The 18,784-nt window shown below is 37.4% G+C and overlaps 1 protein-coding gene across 1 annotated transcript in view; it reads right to left on the bottom strand.

Moving 5' to 3' along the window:
- The window catches only part of COL19A1 (collagen type XIX alpha 1 chain), a 357,863-nt gene that overhangs the window by 121,260 nt on the left and 217,819 nt on the right, over window positions 1–18,784 (bottom strand). The window contains 1 exon segment of the mRNA XM_003121272.5: window positions 10,798–10,851. Within this exon segment, the coding sequence (XP_003121320.4) occupies window positions 10,798–10,851 (54 nt within the window).

Genomic DNA, 18,784 nt, shown 5'->3' with positions numbered 1-18,784 from the left:
TCCTATGCAGAGAAAAATGTGATTTCCAAGGCAAGCTGTTAAGACTTAAGATAGCCAGGCTTATGGCACTGACCTATATGTTGCCAAGTTATGACAGGTACCAAATCTGAATGGTCAGGGACATTCTGGACAGCTCTGGGAAAAAGCAAAAGGATGTTTTATTTGGCGGTGACTGTAGCCTCCAGTTTCAACTCAGTGTAGGACACAAGGTTTCTTTCTGATCTGTAGTTTGTGATAAATCTGCAAATGCTATTTCTTGGCTCAACTGAACCCCATGGTTACAGAGGGTTACACTCAGGGAAGTTCTAGAAAGAAATCCTGAATAATTTCATTTTTAAAACACTTAGCCCCATTCTACAAAGGATTTTGGGCAAAAGAGAAGATGCTGACACTCTTGTCAGTGAAGCAAAAATTAGTGACAGTTATCTCGCCTCACTCCACAGGCTGCTTTTCCTGTTTCTTCAAATAAAATTGGAATATTTCGAGCAAGCTGAAAAGTATAGAAAATAACATGTAACCCTCCATGAATCCACAATCTAATGGTGGCAAATCCTAACCATCTGCCATATTTGCTTTATATTTTTCAAATTTTTGATGATATAACAGATATAACTGAAGTCCCATCAAGTCTTACTTTTTGCAGAATTTCCTTCCATGTTCAGGTCCTCCAAATAATGCTAAAAACTTATTGCTTCTCTACTCATAGGACTTCTTTTAGTCTTTCCTTTGATCAAAATAATTTCCTACCAGGTTGTAGCTGCTGTGCAGAAAAAAACTGACTGAATGGATTTAGTGAAGTCCCTCACTTTTCAAGTCCCAGACTTTTCTTAGTGTTTAACGGAGATAATCTTTTCTTATCTATCTTTACAGAGTTATTCAGCACCAAAATTAAATACTGTATAGAGATAATTTTGGAAACTTTATCATCAAACACAAATATAAGATTGTTTAGTAAACAAGTCGTCCTTTCTGAATATTTCTCAAAGGCCAATCAGATTTATTAAGACCTTAACATTTACCTACCACAAAGAAACAGTATTTAATCCATATACTCGGCCAACTAATAAGTTTGGTGACCATAGACCAAGGACTTCAAATATTCTGTCCCATCATTGCTATACACAATGCATCTTATTCAAAAGTCTTAATAGTTGGTTTCATTAACATGATCCAAAATGAAAAAGTAGTCAGTGGCTGTAAGAACATAAAATCCTTTTCTTCTTGAGTGTATCTATAATTAGTAAAAAACTCAGGCAGTGAGAAAGTGGCTAATAATGCTGCTCTTTGTAGGGAGAAAAAAAGGGAAGTAATGAGGGAATCGAACCCAAGAGCTAGTTTTCACATTCTCAACCTGATACCCCAGCTGCTTCACATGCATGTCGATGTATTCTGTGGCCACACAAGGTGACACTGGAATTTTAGTAATGTTGGCAACAGCTGTTTTGTCTGGGACCATGACCCCCAGTGGGGGACCAGTGGCAGTAAAAATGATTAAATGGCCACGTCTCCATTTTATAGGTCTTACATGTCTTTATTTTTAAATCTGAGGAAGTCGTCTTATTTTTACTAAGAAATAAAATGACTATTCCCATTGACTCAGATAAATGGTTAGGTTCATTTTCTCTGAAAACACTATCATTACAGTACATGGCCTTTAGTCATTTAATAGACCAAAGAGACTAAGATTCTTTGCTGAAAAGAAAGCTGAGAAACAGAAAACCCTGGTCAGTTCAAGGCTTCTAGAAAGGATGTTAAGACTATGAACTGGGTTCCTACTGAGGCACAATGGGCCTGGAAGTACATATAGGCACACACAGAGTGTTTTAATAAGAAGTCAAATGTTTTAATTGGAGTCGTCCACTTTATCCAGGCTTCCAAATTGTGTCTGATGTACTAACCTCTTCCAGAGGTGGGCCTTGTTAAGGCGAAACATTAACTTTGCACCTTGAGTTTTCAGTGCATAGGTTAACAGTTGGTGATGAAGACATACAAGGTGGGGATAGTGATGGACAAGGTGCAGAAAGGCATTAGTTCCACGGTGTTTCCAACCATACACTTCACAGTTATAACTGCTTATCTGACCCAACCTGGAGCCTATCAGAAAGGAAGCCTCAGGTCTAGCTGTGGGGAAAAGAGAAGAATGATATAGACGACGAGTCTCCATCTTTAAGGAAAAGCAAGGGGTCCACTGGATTCAGGCAGGGCTGAAATGAAATGAGATGCTGTCAAAGCTTTGTCAATTTCCTTGTTTTTTCAGCAAACAAGTCTATTCCTCATCTATGCAAAGACTAAAAAGGAAGTGCTAAGATGATGTTGCCTTCAGAATTATCAGCAGGAGTAATAATTTCATCACATCAAAATTAAAATCTAACCACCTGAGTTAAAAACACATGCTAAGATCGATAAAAAGGAGATGCAACTGGTTGATTATTTTCCTTGCCACTTATAACTTATCCCTGATTCCATTCTCAAAAGGCTAAGCCACTCAGCTCCAAAGCCCCCTCTGGCACTGTTCTTCTCCTAGCTCTTTTCTGTTTATTGCACACAGCAAGTTCTCTCCCACCTCAGACCCTCTGCATATTCTGATCTTTCGGGTTGGAAAGTTTTTACTCTGGGCCTTGCATGGCTGGCTTCTTCTCAAGTAATGTCATCTAGATGCCCAGTGATGCAACCTGGACCACCTTAACTAGAGCAACATTCTTCCTTCCAAATCACTTTCATATTACCTAGCTTATCTCCTGCAGTACCTCATCCTAAGCTGAAATTGTTTCATCTGCCTATGGAATTGCCCCTTAACCATCACTGTCCCCCACATGATAGACCATAAGTTATTGATAGTGGAGACCTAGGCTTTAATTTGTTAATTTGTTGCTACTTTTTTTTTGTTTTTTTTGTTTTGTTTTGTTTTTGTTTTTTTTTTTTTTTGGTAAAACCACCAAAAAGTATTCAACGTTTGTAATAGTGATTAACACACGGTAGATGATCAATAAGTATTTGTTAATTAAATGAACTCAATATCACACCCTAAATTTACTTTTTTAACTGTGTGCCCTGCTATGTAACTATAGCCTTCAGGACTGTGTAATGACTCATGCTTTAAAGGTCAAAGAAGTTTGACATTGACGTTGAAACTAAAATAGAAATAATGTGGTTGTATATGTTATAAATCACATTGTTGTTTTATAAAAGAAGCATAAATTCCATTGGAGTCAGCTCCCAGAAAATCCACACTGTAGCATTTTATTGGCATATTACAATAAATCGGCATTTGAGAGATCCATGAGCTAAGGGTTTTCACTTCAAGAGGGCATCAAATTGACACTGGAAGTGATTGTTGATGAACTAGTATTTGTGTTTCAGATAAAGATAAGCATAAAATGCAACAAAATCCTGCAAATAAATTTTGAAAATCATGTAGATTTATAATTAAGCCTCAGACATTGAACAATTTCCAGACCTCAGACCTCCTCCCCAGGGCTGCAGTCATTCTTTTCCTACAGCTTTTCCAGTGGCAACAGTAGAGGGAGCTGCTGCCTCACATTCCAAATTCTGAGAATTTCTGTTTTCAAATAAATCTGCACTGAAATGTGACACACGTGAGCCCACTGCTCAATTGTCATACTGCAATGATGAAACAATGCACAAAAACAATATCAGAGAAAAAATGAAAGGAATTCAAGAGCCCTGCCTGCAACAGAAAGGAATAATAACACATTTTCAAATTAATGTGGTTTTTAATAAACACATTTACAGGACAATGAATGAGAAGTAAAGTGAATGTCAAATGGGGTGGGATAAGACATGCCACCTTTAATGGCTCATTAGTTAAACTCCCCTGCTCCTCTCCTGCTCCGCCTCATTGCCACCTGCTCCGCTCTCTTCTAAAGGAAGGAAAACCCAGAATACTTTGGAAATAAACTAAGGTATTCCAAGCATTGAGACTTTCCAACCCTCATTATCTAACACGAGGCCAGTATTTTCCATTGCTTATGCTACTCAGATAAGTAGAAGGCTTTAAAGACAAAAGAAATTTTTATTGGAGAGTGAGTGATTGTGGTTGGGACTTAGGGAACATGACAACTAATAAAACTCATCAGCTCATCGTGGGTGAAAAAGCCCTGAGAACACATCAGTCCCACAGAGTAAACCAGAGGAGAAAAAAAAAATCCCTGGCTACACAGACCTCTTGTTATTACCACCTGGTAGGAGTAATTTATGCCTTCAGGAGTGGATTTACAAACCTAGATAAGTAATCCATCTATAGAGCATACAGTCTTACATTTTAGCAGCTCGTTGAAAGACATTTTTAAGTTCTGGTTAACTAGATTTTGAAGAGAAAAAATGTGTTGGTTCAATTGCAGACTTAATGTCTTTCATTTACAATATGATATGTGTGAATGAATGTTCAAAATAATAGTAATGGATTTAAGAGATATTTACCTAGAGATTTATATTTATAAGAAAGTTCTTTCACATACAAAGCATTTGATTCTCAACAACTGTGGGAAGTAGATGAGGCAGGTGCTATCATTTCAGATTTGCAGAAAAGGAAATGGAAATGTGGAAACATCAGGAGAACTGGCGGAGGGCACAGCATGGTAATGAGGATTTGTCCTACACCACCCACTGTGTCTTTCCTATCTGAGGTCCAGGAATAAAGGTGGGCTTAGGGATCACTTCCTGGGTTTCAATTCTGGCTCGCCCACATACACCTGTGTGATCTTGGGCAAGTTACTTGACATTTCTAAGCATCCTTCACCCAATTATAAAATGAGGATGATTTCCACTTCTCATGATGGTTGTGAGGATTACATCAGACTTTGGCAGTGGCATGCCAGATACAGAGGTGGTGCTGTAATAATCTCTCCTGATCCATCTCTCTCTCTTTTGGATCTGTTTCCTCAGGAGTTAGTGCTATTTCCTTCCCCAGGGAGATGCTTAATGCACTCATGCTTCCTCTCTGAAAAACTGCTCCCAAGCATAATCTTAGTGTATTTGCAGGTATAATCAATCCAAGACATCGCTACTTAATGGTTTCCTTCTGATGAAGAATATTTATTCAATGCAAGATGACAGAAGTTCCTTGGGGGAATTTGGGAGCTTTTTCCTTTGTGTAGGTAAGATGAGCTCTGTTTGTTCACAGGAAATTGAACCAATGCTTTGTAAAAAGTATGCTCGTCATAAAGGTTGTGGCCGGCTCTGTGAGCCAGTTAGATACTCCTCAATTACCAGTATCCCAATTAAGAATACTTTTATTATGTGTGTGTGTAAATTTCAACTAAATCTTCCTCTAAGAGAGGAAAGATTACTGTTAAGTGTGGGGAGTAATATATTGGAGTAACATATATGACTTTGATGGAAAACTAATTCATAAAGATAATTTAATAACATTAGTTCAAAAGATCTACTTTTAGTAAACTCCTTTACTAGAATTCTCCCCCCCCCCCGGGAAATGTACTCTCACAGAGTAAAAAATTTGTCCTTCCATATATAGATATATATATCTATATGTATATATATTATATATACATATATTACATATACCCACATATATACATATGCTAAATGGAAAGTTGTACGAAAGTAATCTTTGTAAAGAACTTCTTTTTTTGGTAAAAATGTTTCTTAAGAAAATGAGAAAAAACAAATTTGGCTTCAGAAAAAAGAATCACAAGTCGAAGGATTAGGTAAAATGTTTTAATTATTTGATTCGCTTTAGGCCATTAGAGATTTCTTTCCCCCATTTTTAAAAATCTTCATTGACACTTCCTTAAATAACAATACTACCTTTGATTTAGTGAACATCTCTAAAGCCCTGGAGAAAAGAAGATTTTCTTGAAGAAACTGAGCAAAGCATGCTGTTATCAAAGGATCCGTGCCTCCTTATAACCCCTATTCCTTGGTTCTTTTCAGATGATCATACTAATGAGAATAAATCAATAAAAAAAGTCCCCTAAATTTTCTGAAGTCTAATTGATCATACATATTGTGTTAAAATTATATACTATACTATTCATTCATTTGAGACATTATATACTATTTGACTATTGCTTGATAAGAGAAAATTAATATTTTTTATATTTCACATTGTCATAAGACTTTCTAACAGATGCTTTTGGAATCTCATAAGTTAGCCAAGTGGGTGGGGGTCTGACTGATGTCCTGATTTCAGTCAGGAGATCAGTTCCCAACAAACTTTCTTCTTTTTCTTCTCCTTCCTGCTAGAAAGTGGGGCTCATGTCACATAAGGTACAATGTATAAAAAGACAAATAAGTGAAAAATAACCACATTTTGAACTAAAAATGTCGAAAAGTAAGGGGACATCTTTTTAGTCATAAGTAAATTGTAATAAAATACACAGTAATCAAGACAGTGTGGTACTGGTACCAAAACAGACATACAAACTAATGGAACAGAATAGAGAACCCAGAAATAAACCCAGACACCTACAGTCAATTTATCTTTGACAAAGGAGGCAAGAATATAAAATGGGAAAAGACAGTCTTTTCAGGAAGGGTGCTGGGAAAATTGGACAGCTTCGTGTAAATCAAAGAAACTGGAACACACCCTCACACCATGCACAAAAATAAACTCAAAATGGCTTAAGGACTTAAACATAAGACAAGATACCATCAAACTCCTAGAAAAGAATATAGGCAAAACGTTCTCTGACATCAATCATACAAATGTTTTCTTAGGTCAGTTTCCCAAGGCAACAGAAATAAAAGCAAAAATAAACCAATGGGACCTAATCAAACTGACAAGCTTCTGCACAGCAAAGGAAACCACAAAAAAAAAAAAAAAAAAAAAAAAAAAAAAAAAAAAAGAAAAAGACAACTTACAGAATGGGAGAAAATAGTTTCAAATGAGGCACTCATAAATTTTATAAAGTGAAATCATGCAGTCCTTGTCTTTTGTGACTGGCTTATTCCACTTAACATCCTCTGGATTTATCCATGTTGTGATGAGCAGGAATTTCTCCTTGTTTTAAGGTTGAGCCTCAATTCCTGAAGGAAACCACCCTGATATTGTCTTTTCTAAGTTTTCTTCCTCTGTTCACATTTTCTGTGAATTAAACTTGAATTCTTAAAGGGCCAGGACGATATCATATTCATTTTTTCAAGCCCAGCTCCTAACAGATTGTTAGGCACATCATGGTTCTTAAATAAATGTTTGTGAATCTATTAAAAATGTGAATTATGTGCAGGTTGATTGTTTTCTTATAAGCTACTTTTCTTAAAATGTTAGTTAATATAATCTTTTTTTTTTTCCTTTTTCTTTTTACTGCCATACCTGCAGCATAAGGAAATTCCTGGGTTTAGGGTCAAATTGGAGCTGCAGCTGCTGGCCTATGCCACAGCAACAGTATCATCAGATCCTAGCTGCATCTGTGACCTATGCCACAGCTTTCCGCAACACTGGATCCTTACTCCACTGAGTGAGGCCAGGGATTGAACTTGCATCACCATGGATGCTATGACGGGCTCTTAACCACTGAGCCACAACAGGAACTCCAGTTAATATAATCTGAAAGGACTGATTTTGAGGAACTCTATTCATTTCTTGCCATTTGGAAAATAACAGTCCTCTTGATAAAGTACATTATTTTTAGGAATATTAAACATGAAGGTGGCATTGAAAAATGTGGGGAGTGAAGTATTTTACCTTTCTTTTCAACTTTGCCCTTAACTAATTCCTGCAAGGATGATGAGGTGCTTCATAGGACTTCTTGCAGTATGTTGATATGCCCATCATAGGCTCAACCTATTAAGTGAATAACTTCAAAAAAATTTAAAAGCTGATGAAAACTGTAACCCAAGATGAAAATTTGATAATACTTGATTTAGAGAAGAGATATTTTAGTCAACTAGAGGAGTTATCCCAGAATCAAAAAGACAGAGTTTCCATAGAGCACAGTTCTTTAAAAATGAGCTGATAGCATAGTCTAATACTTTTTCTTTTTAAATGAAAGTTGACCTATGAATAAAAACCTTTTCTTTTTTTGGCCACGCTCACAGCATGTGGAAGTTCCTGGGCTGTGGATTGAACCCAAGCCATAGATAGCAATGACCCAAACTGCTTCAGTGACAATCCTGGATCCTTAACCCACTGCATCACAAGAGAACTCCAAAACCTTCTTTTTTGGCACTGATTCCCCCCTTATACGTATAGTCCAACAAATTAGTATTTTATATTACAAAAGATAACCATTTTATTTCTTTTCTTTTCTTTTTTGGATGCATTGTGCTATGTGTTGATTTAGGATCTCAGTTTCCAGACCAGAGATTGAACCAAGGCTGCAGCTGTGAAAATGCAGAGTCCTAACCACTAGACCACCAGGGAACTCCTAAAACCACCTTTCTTTTAAATACCGCATACTCAGGATTTAATGAACATTTTGTATCAGACCCACAGCTGAGTTTAAATTCTAAGTCTAATACTTGAAATAAAATAAGTACCTCTCCCCCCCGAAACACTCTGGCAACAAACTAAAACCTGTGGAATTGAATATTACGAATTCTTTCATACGGTCGCATTTCTTAATTGTCTAAATTCTTCAGTAAACTAATTTGATCGATAGCTGAGAACTCATTCCAGTATTTGGTGTAATTCTCTTCTCTCCTAGACATCTGGCAAGCTTGTCCTAAAGGCCTTCATCATTCAAATTTCTCCTTTGAGACAACAATTATCTTCTCTTGAAAGGAGCATCTTAGGTTTAGAAAACTATGTGACGGTCTAATCTTGCCTATACTAGCTTTTCTTCTTTATAGTACAAGACAATTACTGAAAATCCTACAATGTGTTCTCTCTTTTATCTGAAAATTTTGTCTGAAAAAATCAACAAAGCTAATTCCTTTAAAGCCTGTATTCTAGGATGCCCAATTTATGCCTTCTTTTTTCCCCATTTGTTCTATAAACAATATCAACTGACACCAGTATGTTGCTACTAAAACAGTTTACTTGAATAGTGAAGTGGATGAAATGAAATCAATGATATAGCAGCAACCTTGTTCATTTTGGCCCCTAATCACACCCTGAGTGATTCCTAAGGGGCTTAGTCTGGAGCCCTCTAGCGGTGGAGCAGGTGGTTCTGGTCTTTTTAAAAAGTCACTTATTTTCTAGCCTTCATTTTCTCATCTACAAAGTACATTAATTTTACTCACACATTAAATAATTAATAATCACATGCTACACTCCAGAAACTGTGCTGGGCAATGATGATAAAATAGAAGTCCAAAGAAAAAGTCACTGGTCAGTGGTGTGGAAGATAAGAGTTATAAAACAACGTGCTCTGTCTGCAGAAGGCAAAAGCTCACAGCATCATGGAGGATGAACATATCCTGCTGAGAGCATTGGCAAGGGATGCATGGAAGACCTGGGGTCTGAGCTGAGTCCTGCAGGTAGGGGAACTCATCTGGGCCTTGGGTAGAGCATTTGCAAAGCATGGCATTTTTGAGATAGTAAAATAAGATGGCATTACAGCTTGCAAAGGAAGGAAGGGCACGGAAAAGGATAGGCAAAGATAAGTAAAAGGCAAACTATGAAGGGACCAAAATGGCCTGTAGAAGATGCAGAATACGTCTGGAAAGATAGGGAATTTCCAACCACAGAGGTTACATGATCAGAGGGACAGAATCCATCTGGAAAGATAGGGAGTTTCCAACCACAGAGCTTACATGATCGGAGGGACAGTTGAGAAACATCATTCCCCTCGTGGAAGGTAGAGGTAGTGAGATCAGCTCTGAGAAGGCTACAAAATTATAGATACAGATTGACAAGGGCCTAAAGCAGGCATTGGCATAAGGCATGAGAGCTATGGGAAGTGGAATGATTTAGGAACTATTTGTAGGTAGAGGATGAGGGGGAGAGAAAAAAATCTAGGATAATTTTTTAGAGTTCAGTTTGCACATGCTCCTTTAGTAGTGCGTAGGAGACCTCCAAGTGGAGACAGTGAGCAGGCATGGGGTATGGGAGCCTGGAACTCAGTAAGGATATCTGGGTTGAAATAGGAGACTAGGATTCTTTAAAACCATGCAACATAGACACAAAGGAAGGGCAAATGTTGTTAATAGCAGAGACAAAAAGGATGGCCCCAAAGGTGGGAGAAAAAAAAGAGCCTCCATGAATCAAGAGAAGAGGAAATTTCAAGGGAAGAAGAGTCAACAGTGTAAACTTCTATTGAGCAGTGAAACAAGGTGAAGTCTAAAAGGTGCCCAGGGAATTTCGTTACTTGGATATTGGTGACCATAGAGCATACAGTGTCAATGGAGTTGCCTGGACACAAATGAGACTCTAGTGGGTTGAAGAGTTAGCAGAACCACAAGAAATGGAATACTTTTTCTAGAAGCTCGGCATAAAGGAAGAGAACAGCAAGTTGCCTACAAGATCTTTATGGCTCTCTTTAGTAACAACATTCTGTGAAATTCTACTAGCAAAACAGTTGTGTCAAGAAAATGGGCATGCTTCTCCAGATGTATAACTTACTACCAGCCTGGATGTTATGAAACTGAGGAGGAGATAGAGGTCAGGTAGGTTCAGAACAGGAGTCATTGATTTTGTGACATGGCTCAGGATACACAGGTGGGCAGTGCACCTGCTCCTGTTGGGTAATGAAGTGGGTGAGAGGACAGCCAGCCACAAATCTCTTGGTTTGTGGTGGTGGGAGGTGTAGGGAGTATAACTGTTTTAAACAGTAGAAAGACAGAAATTGATATCTACAGGGGATTAAAATAATCTTTAGATAAACACAGAGAAATAAAGAGGGATGCTGATGGCAAATCCTACTGTTTACTCACGGGTGGTCCCGGAGGTCCTGGTTTTCCTGGAGGACCTGTTTTTCCTCGTCTTCCCTATAAACCAAAGAGAAACAGACAATAAATACTGTGATTCCATTTATTTTAAGATGAGACAATATTAAGTAGCAATTTTAAAGACAGTAAAAATTAACTAAAAGTTAGAAAACAATTCCAAGTCCACTGACCTTTAGAGATTAATAAAGTCTAAAAGCTATGGGACAATTCTTAACAAGCAAGATGAGACAAATAGTGCCTGGAATGAATAAATCGTAACTCTTATTAGCAGCCCTTTAAAGGCTGTCTACCTTGATACTCTAGCAAAGTAAGATAAAGTATCTGAAAGATGGGCTAAGCTTGGCATTTTGTCTGATAATTCAGTGGTTTCAGGTGCAATAATAAATGCATTTGTCATCTTAAATTGGCATTTCTCAAAGAATGGTCTGAAACCTAATGTTATAGCAGTTACCTGAGGGTGAGATCAGGTATTAAAATACTGATTTCTGAGCTCCATCCTGGATTTACTCGTTTAGAATTTCTGGGGAAGGGATCCGTGAATCTGCATTTGAAAAACCACTTCAGGTAATTCTTATGCTCACTGAAGTCTGAAAAGCACTTTCCTAAGCCATATTACAATTACATATGTTGTGAAAAGCACATTAACTAGTTCTTTTTTTCCCTTTGGTTGGTTAGGCTATTTTATAAGTGAACTAAAATGTTCACTCCTTGCTTATTAATCTTCATTATTGTAAGTGAATTCTAACTCTCTAAATTCACAACTAGCTAAATTCCAATTGTAAGAGTCAGAATGACATTTCTAAGTACCTATGTATCTCATATCATTTAAAGAGTATTAATTTCTTATACATATACTTTCTTAATTTCTTTTTTCCTTTCTAATTGAAGGGAGCAAGCTTAGGCAAGGAAAGCACACATTTTGAATGAGAAGCATTCATTCTATTTCATTGTTACCAATAACTTTATTTTATTACCATATTGGAGTATGACAATGCATCTTAAGGCTTGTTGCTACTTAAAAAGTACAAGTATTAGGAGTTCTCATTGTGGTTCAGTAGTAACAAACCCAACTAGTAGCCATGAGGATGCAGGTTTGATTCCCTGGGCGCTACTCAGTGGGTTAAGGATCTGGCATTGTTGTGAGCTGCGGTGTAGTGTAGTCACAGCCGTGACTCAGATCAAGTGTGGCTGTGGCATAGGCTGGCAGCTGCAGCTCTGATTTGACCCCTGGCCTGGGAACTTCCATGTGCTTTGGGTGCAGGCCTGGAAAGACCCCCCCCCCCAAAAAAAAGTAAAAAGTACAAGTATTAGGTTGATCTTTCAATGCTTTTTGGGGAGAATTATAAGCATAAATCCAGAAAGGCCTATTTCACTGATGATTTTCTTCCTCTGAAAGTGTTAGGCAAAGTTGCTTGATTTCTCTGGTCTTCATCTAGGCTTAGAGCGGTGTAGGAAACCCAGTGACAGCTTAAGTAGCAAAGTAAGCTTTGCAAGGTGGGTAAGCAAGTATGATGCTGTGACTGGATGAGAAATGCTTCCATTATTGCTGAAGGCAAGTTAAGTATACACTATCAAGGACTCCATATAAAAATAGTAGATGTTTTCATAAAAAACCCTAGCAAACATCAACAGAACAGATTTTTAAACACTTGTATTAAAATCAGAAATATAGGTGGTAGTATTTTCATGTACCTTCTGTTTTAGAGATCTAAACTTTGGAGTTCCTTTGCAGGGGTTGTAAGATTAGAATCAATATATAATTTAATATTATGGATATTGAATAAAAGTTATATACATGTACATAATTTTCTCATCTTGCAGTTTACACATTATGAAAATCAATATATTGGGTCTTTCAGTAAATGTAAGTCAATTAGCCCCCAAGGACAAATCAATGATGAAAAGTTTACTTAGAAAGTGGGAGCATTGTAATTTATTAATTTACAAGAGCACAAAGAAACAAAATCAATGGCATTGGAGTAGGTGATGGGTTCTTTCTTTTAGGTTAGGGTAAGTTAAAACCATAGGATCCACTTTTGCATGCATTCTCCTTTCATTAAAGGAGACATATATATTGACTTGGGCAGGAAGTGGGGAAAATGAGGTTGACTGTTGATCAACTTTTATCGTAGAGTTAATGTTTAAGATAAACCAAGTGTCAGATATTGTAACATCACCTTGGCATGTCTTAAGGTGGGGAGTAAAAAGCATTCATGTTTCAGTATATGGGCAGACTTCCAAATTCTTGCACATCACTGCTGATTTATACCATCATTCAAGCCAGCCTTGTAACTGTTGGAGTGTACGGCTGCATCGACAGACGAGTGCAAAGGAACACCGATTTTCTCTATGCATTCTTGCAAAGAGTGGACATTCAGGTAAGATATTTTTGAAGACTGTTAAATTATTGGAACACATTGTGCACAGATAACTTCATCTGGTATAGATATTCAGTTTAAATGTGGTTTCAAGGCTTGAACTTGTAGTAACACGCTAAAGCAAATTTGAAATTTTTTCTTCTACAACTTTATTGAGATATAATGGACATGTAATACTGGGTGAGTTTCATGTACAAAGTGATGACTTCACACACTTACACATAAGGACTAAAGTTTAGTTAATACCTCCATCACCCTGCATAATTATCATTGGGGGCGGGGGTAGGGGAGGTTGAGAACATTTAAAATCTACCCTCTTAGCAACTCTCAAGTATAAATACACTATTGTTAATTATAGTCACCATGCTGTACAAGATCTTCAAACTTACTCATCTTCTAACTGGAGGTGTCTACACTTTAACCAACATCTCATCATCTCCCCCACTCCTCAGCCTTTGGCAGCCAGCATTCTGTCTCTGCTTCTATGAGTTTGTTTTTTTTAGATTCCATATTCTGGGGCTGGGATTATTGATGGTGGGACCAGGGAATACCCATGTGATGTAAAGGGAGGAACAGTTGTTGCATGTTTGTCTTCACTTCTGTCTCTTTCATTACAGGGTTCACTCTATACCCACTGTAAAGTAAGACAAAAAGTGGGGACTTGGATGTGGGTTGGGATGAAAATCCCAGCAAGTACAGATAAATGCTGATCTGGGAGTGGCCTTCCTATTAGGATGTTTGCTCCCAAGTGGCCATTTGTTTATAAGAAACTCTGATCAATTGGAGTCTGGCTAAATCTCCAAATGGATGGAAACCCACTGATCCAGCATAATTATGATTGGGCTAACCCAACACTTTTCTGAAAATTGGAGTATAAAACATAAAATGCAGATTTACCATGTCAAGTTACTGTGGAAATCTCAAAGGGCTCTACATTTAAGTTTCCTGTTTGGCAACAGTATAAATGTTAATAGACAGCAGTTTAGACGCTTGTCTAATGATTTAAGCCCAATGGTGCTCTCACCCGATGATGCATCCACATCCATGGGGGACCTAAATGAAACAGATTGCTAACCCCACTTCGCAGTTTCTGATTCAGCAGGTCCGGGTGGGACCTGAGAACTTGCATTTATAATAAGTTCCCAGTGACACTGACACTACTGGTCTAGAGACCACACTTTGAGAACCCCTGTTCTAAACCTCAACCTCTTATACCATATTTAAAGTTGGGCAATCTTCTGTAGCCCTTAGTCTTATAAACTGCAGCTCAAAACAAAACAGCTGAGTTGGTCTTGTGATTATATGGGACTTTAAGAATAAAAACCCCATTGTCAACTTCAGGACCACCTGGATTAGAATCCCAGCCTTTTCTTCTATGGAAGCTTTTTGTGTCAAGATGTCACTGCTATAAAATTTGTACTTATAATACCTCGCAGCACATTTGTTAAGAATTAAAAAAGAGATGATATATAAAATTCATACCACAAACACACATTCATTACTTTAAAAAAACAGAAAATAAGTTGGTGCGGATCTGGAGAAACTGGAATGCTTATGCACTATTGGTGAGGTTGTAGAATGGTGCAACTGCTATGGAAAACACTATGCAGGTACCTAAAATAATGAAAAGTAGAACTTCCACATGGAAGTTCATGTGATCACGTGATCCAGAAATTCCACTTTGGGTATATGTCCAAAAGGACTGAAAGCTGGATCTTAAAGAGATATTTACACACCCACGTTAATAAGTAGCACTATTTGGAATAGCCAAGAGGTAGAACCATCCAAACATCCATTAACATATGAGTGGATAAACTAAATGTGGTACAATTCATACCAAAGTATTATTTAGCTTTGAAAAGGAAGGAAATTCTGTTACATGCTACAACCTTGAGGACATGGATGAACCTTGAAGACATTATGCTAATTGAAACAGGCATAGTCAAATAAGTCCCTAAAAGACAAATAATATAAGATTTCACTTACATGAGGTACTTAGAGTAGTCAAATTTATAGAAATAGAAAGCAGAATGGTGGTGGCCAGGGGCTGGGAGGAGGGGGAAAGGGAGTTGTTTAATGGGAACAGAGCTTTAGTTTTCACAAGATGAAAAAGTTCTAGAGTTCTTTCACAACAATGTGAATATACTTAACAATACTGAACTGACTTGAAATGGTTAAGATGGTAAATTTTATGCTAGAGATTTTTCTCCTTAATTAAAAAAACAACATTCCTATTATAATATCTGATACAATTTTCTTCCTGCCCTTCTATCATCTTTTATCCAAATATCCATTTTTTCACTTAAAAGTGGTTGATAATATATCAAAAACTTTCTAAAATATGTTCTTTGCTTCAGTTAAAAAAGTCAACCTTGCATAGTGAATTTTTTTCATCTAAAATAACAATCAAGATATCCGTTAAGAATAGAAATAGAAAAAGTAAACTGTAGGTTATTCATGCAATGGAATACTATATAGCAATGAAAATGGATGGAATACAACTGCATGCAACAATATGGATGAATCATGTAAACATAATGCTGACTGATTTATATAAGGAATCAAAGCAGGAACTACTAATATAAGCTGTTAGAAGTTGCAATAGGTCACCAATATGGGAGTGGGGAGTGACTGAGAGCATCAGAGGGCTATGGGGAAGGTGGTATTGAGGCTCTTATTCTTGAACTGTGTGCAGATTACATGGATGTGCTCAATCTGTGAAAAATTAACAAGATGTCTTCTTAGGAAACATATTTTTTCTGAATGTGTATTATACTTCAACACAAACTTTATAAAATGGAATCAGGATATTTCCACAATAGAATGATTTAATTTGAATGACTTCATCCATCTGAATCTGTGTACAAGACCACAGAGGGTCAATACTGTCAGGAAGGAGAAAAAAACCCAAGTCTATTTAAATAAATGACATCGACAAATTTTCAACAGTAAAAATAACCTGATGCTTCCAGGATGACTTGCAGTATGAGAGCACATGTATCTTAAATTAGCCACTTGATTTATAAACACTTGGTGCTCCAGGAGCATTAAGAGGGGAAGAATGCAAATAACGGACGACTGTTACTTATCTGACAGATGGTTTTTGTTGTTGATGAGGATGATGATGAGGAGGACAAGTTATGGCAGTAATCAGACTGAAATAAAGGGTGGTATGCAGTCCCCAAGCCCACAGGGGAGGCATGTGTGTAAGTAATCTCTCTAAATTGCCAGGTCCCGCTAATACAGCTGGCTCCTCTCCAGAATTCCCCTGTTCCCATGTGTGTATTTAGCACACTCTTAGGCATCAGCTCAGCTTGAACAAGGTACCAAGGAAATGTCAAGGAAGAGGAGACAGGGTTTTGACTGGCACTCACAACTGTGAAGGAGGTGTTAATTACACAGGAAAACATTACAGACTATCTGGGAAGTTCAGTTTTCTTTTTTTACTTGGTGAACGGAAATAAGATTTATGACTGATGTAAAGAGTTACCACATATTGAAATCAATGATATGTGAAAAAATTGGGAAAGAATCCTTATATGAGCAATGCATAATATCCTAAGTGAATTTTATCTCTTAACATCTTTAAAAATACATCTAAGACAGCAAAAAGCATAGTCATCAGGTCTCATTATTTCAGGGATCTGACAAGTGGCTGTTGTAAGAACACGGGAAGAGGATGTAACTCAACATGAACAAAGTATTTGAAATAGATTTAGAACTAAGGAAAGACAAATCCATATTGCGATGCTATTCTCAATATTGTTTTTCTTATTTAGGTTGGGATCTTAAAATTTCTAAATCATGTCAAAATCTCTGCATCTCTCTCTGTTCTTTCTTTTTCTCCCCATTGGAAGGACTCTACCAGTAACTAATGTGACAATATTAACTAACCCCACAATTGAACAGATGATAATCTGAACAAATCATAACACTTCCTCACAATATTGGCCTGGGTCACATGGTCTGGTCTGTGGTCAGTATTGTCTATAGTCACTGTTTGGTATTCCTCTTAAGTTATCATATTGGTACTAATTTGGTCATTAAAATAAGTATAGTTAAGGTCTGACCCCTTAAATCCTTTCTGGCTGGGTATAACAACAATCAGCTCTCCTTTGTGTACCTCAAGTTATCCATGTACCAGGAAACAAGAGTTTAGAACAATTACTAAAAGGGTGACTTTTTATCCAATACTTGCTACGGTCCCTGAGTGCTAAGCATGGACTTAGATTATTTCATTAAATCAGTTTAAAACCACAGTGGGTGCGTTACACCGTTCTCATTCTACAGATAAAGAAAAGTTAAACATCTAGCTCCAAATCACTCTCCTCTTAACTGGGGACCACAATTTAAATCCAAATGTATCTGATCCTAAAACCCATAATCCTCAGTATTAAGGTTTCCTTTGGGTGTATCATGATCTTTCACAATTTTGGTTACTTTGCTGCTCTACTTGTTGAGGTTCTCTTGTTTTCTCACCACCAACCCAGATTTTAAATGTCCCAGTGTCTTATTATCTTGCTCTTTGGAACTTAAGCCTTCCTAGTTCTACATGTTCACCTGAGTGCTGCCTGCATTTGCCTCAGAATCTGCCCTGACTTCTGAGGAACTGCCAGCAGGCCAACCACAACCTTTCACTTAGAGTGGATTGGACTCTTGTCTTGCCAAACCACCAACTTTCTCAGTCCCAACTGCAGGCTCAGTTTTCTATGCATGCTACTGCCAATCTTTGCCAAGACCCTTGGTTCATCTTGGCATCATGGGTTGGGTGGCAGTAGGGTGTGGCTTAACACGGTATGATGTATGTTGACACCTCTGTGCTGCAGTGAGAGGGTGGACGCTGGGGTGTACTGAGAGTTGTGGAACTTCATGGCAGGTGTGCTCATAGGCTGGAGGAGAATCAGGCCTTGGACCCTGCCTTCCTTGTCTGAGAATGATGTCCCTGGGTCCCCATCTTCAAGCACTCTCATGAAGGCCTCAAGCAGCTTTCACTTTATTAAGGGAACTGTTAACATTTTTAGACTTAGAGTAGATAAAATCAACATGTAGAGGAACAAATAATGCACATAAACCAAGAGTGTCTTATTTAATGGAAATGTTAGCCTGAGAACAATGCAATGAGGTTCCTCAACAAACTTCAGACAGATCAGAGTTTGAGCCAGTGAAACAAGAATGAACTCAGCCTAACCAGCCAGTGCTGGAACAAAGAAATCATTAATGACATTTTATATCTTGATTTCAATGAAAGTAAAGTTAAAGGATGCACTTTCAGCATTTTTGAGTTGCATTCTTTAACATACAAAATGTTATCACCAAGGGGTGGAATTTTAAAACTGCAGTTTCAATGAGAAGGATTGAATTGACCAGCACCAAACAAATTTATAGGAATACATTTTGCAGCTATTCAATAACTCTCTGGTAAACAAAAAGAGTTCCAGAAGATCCATAAGGTGATACTATGAAGGTCACACAATTTTGAAACAGAAGGTTTTCAGTGCATAATTCTCCATCCATCAATTTGAATATAATGGATTGAACTGCATTTGGATATTTAAATACTGATTTCAAGACTTATCAAAAAGATAAGTAAATTT

The sequence above is a fragment of the Sus scrofa genome, chromosome 1, assembly GCF_000003025.6.
Source record: "Sus scrofa isolate TJ Tabasco breed Duroc chromosome 1, Sscrofa11.1, whole genome shotgun sequence".
Taxonomy (NCBI): domain Eukaryota; kingdom Metazoa; phylum Chordata; class Mammalia; order Artiodactyla; family Suidae; genus Sus; species Sus scrofa.
Note: the sequence above shows the minus strand (reverse complement) of the source record. Positions and strands in the feature narration are given on the sequence as shown.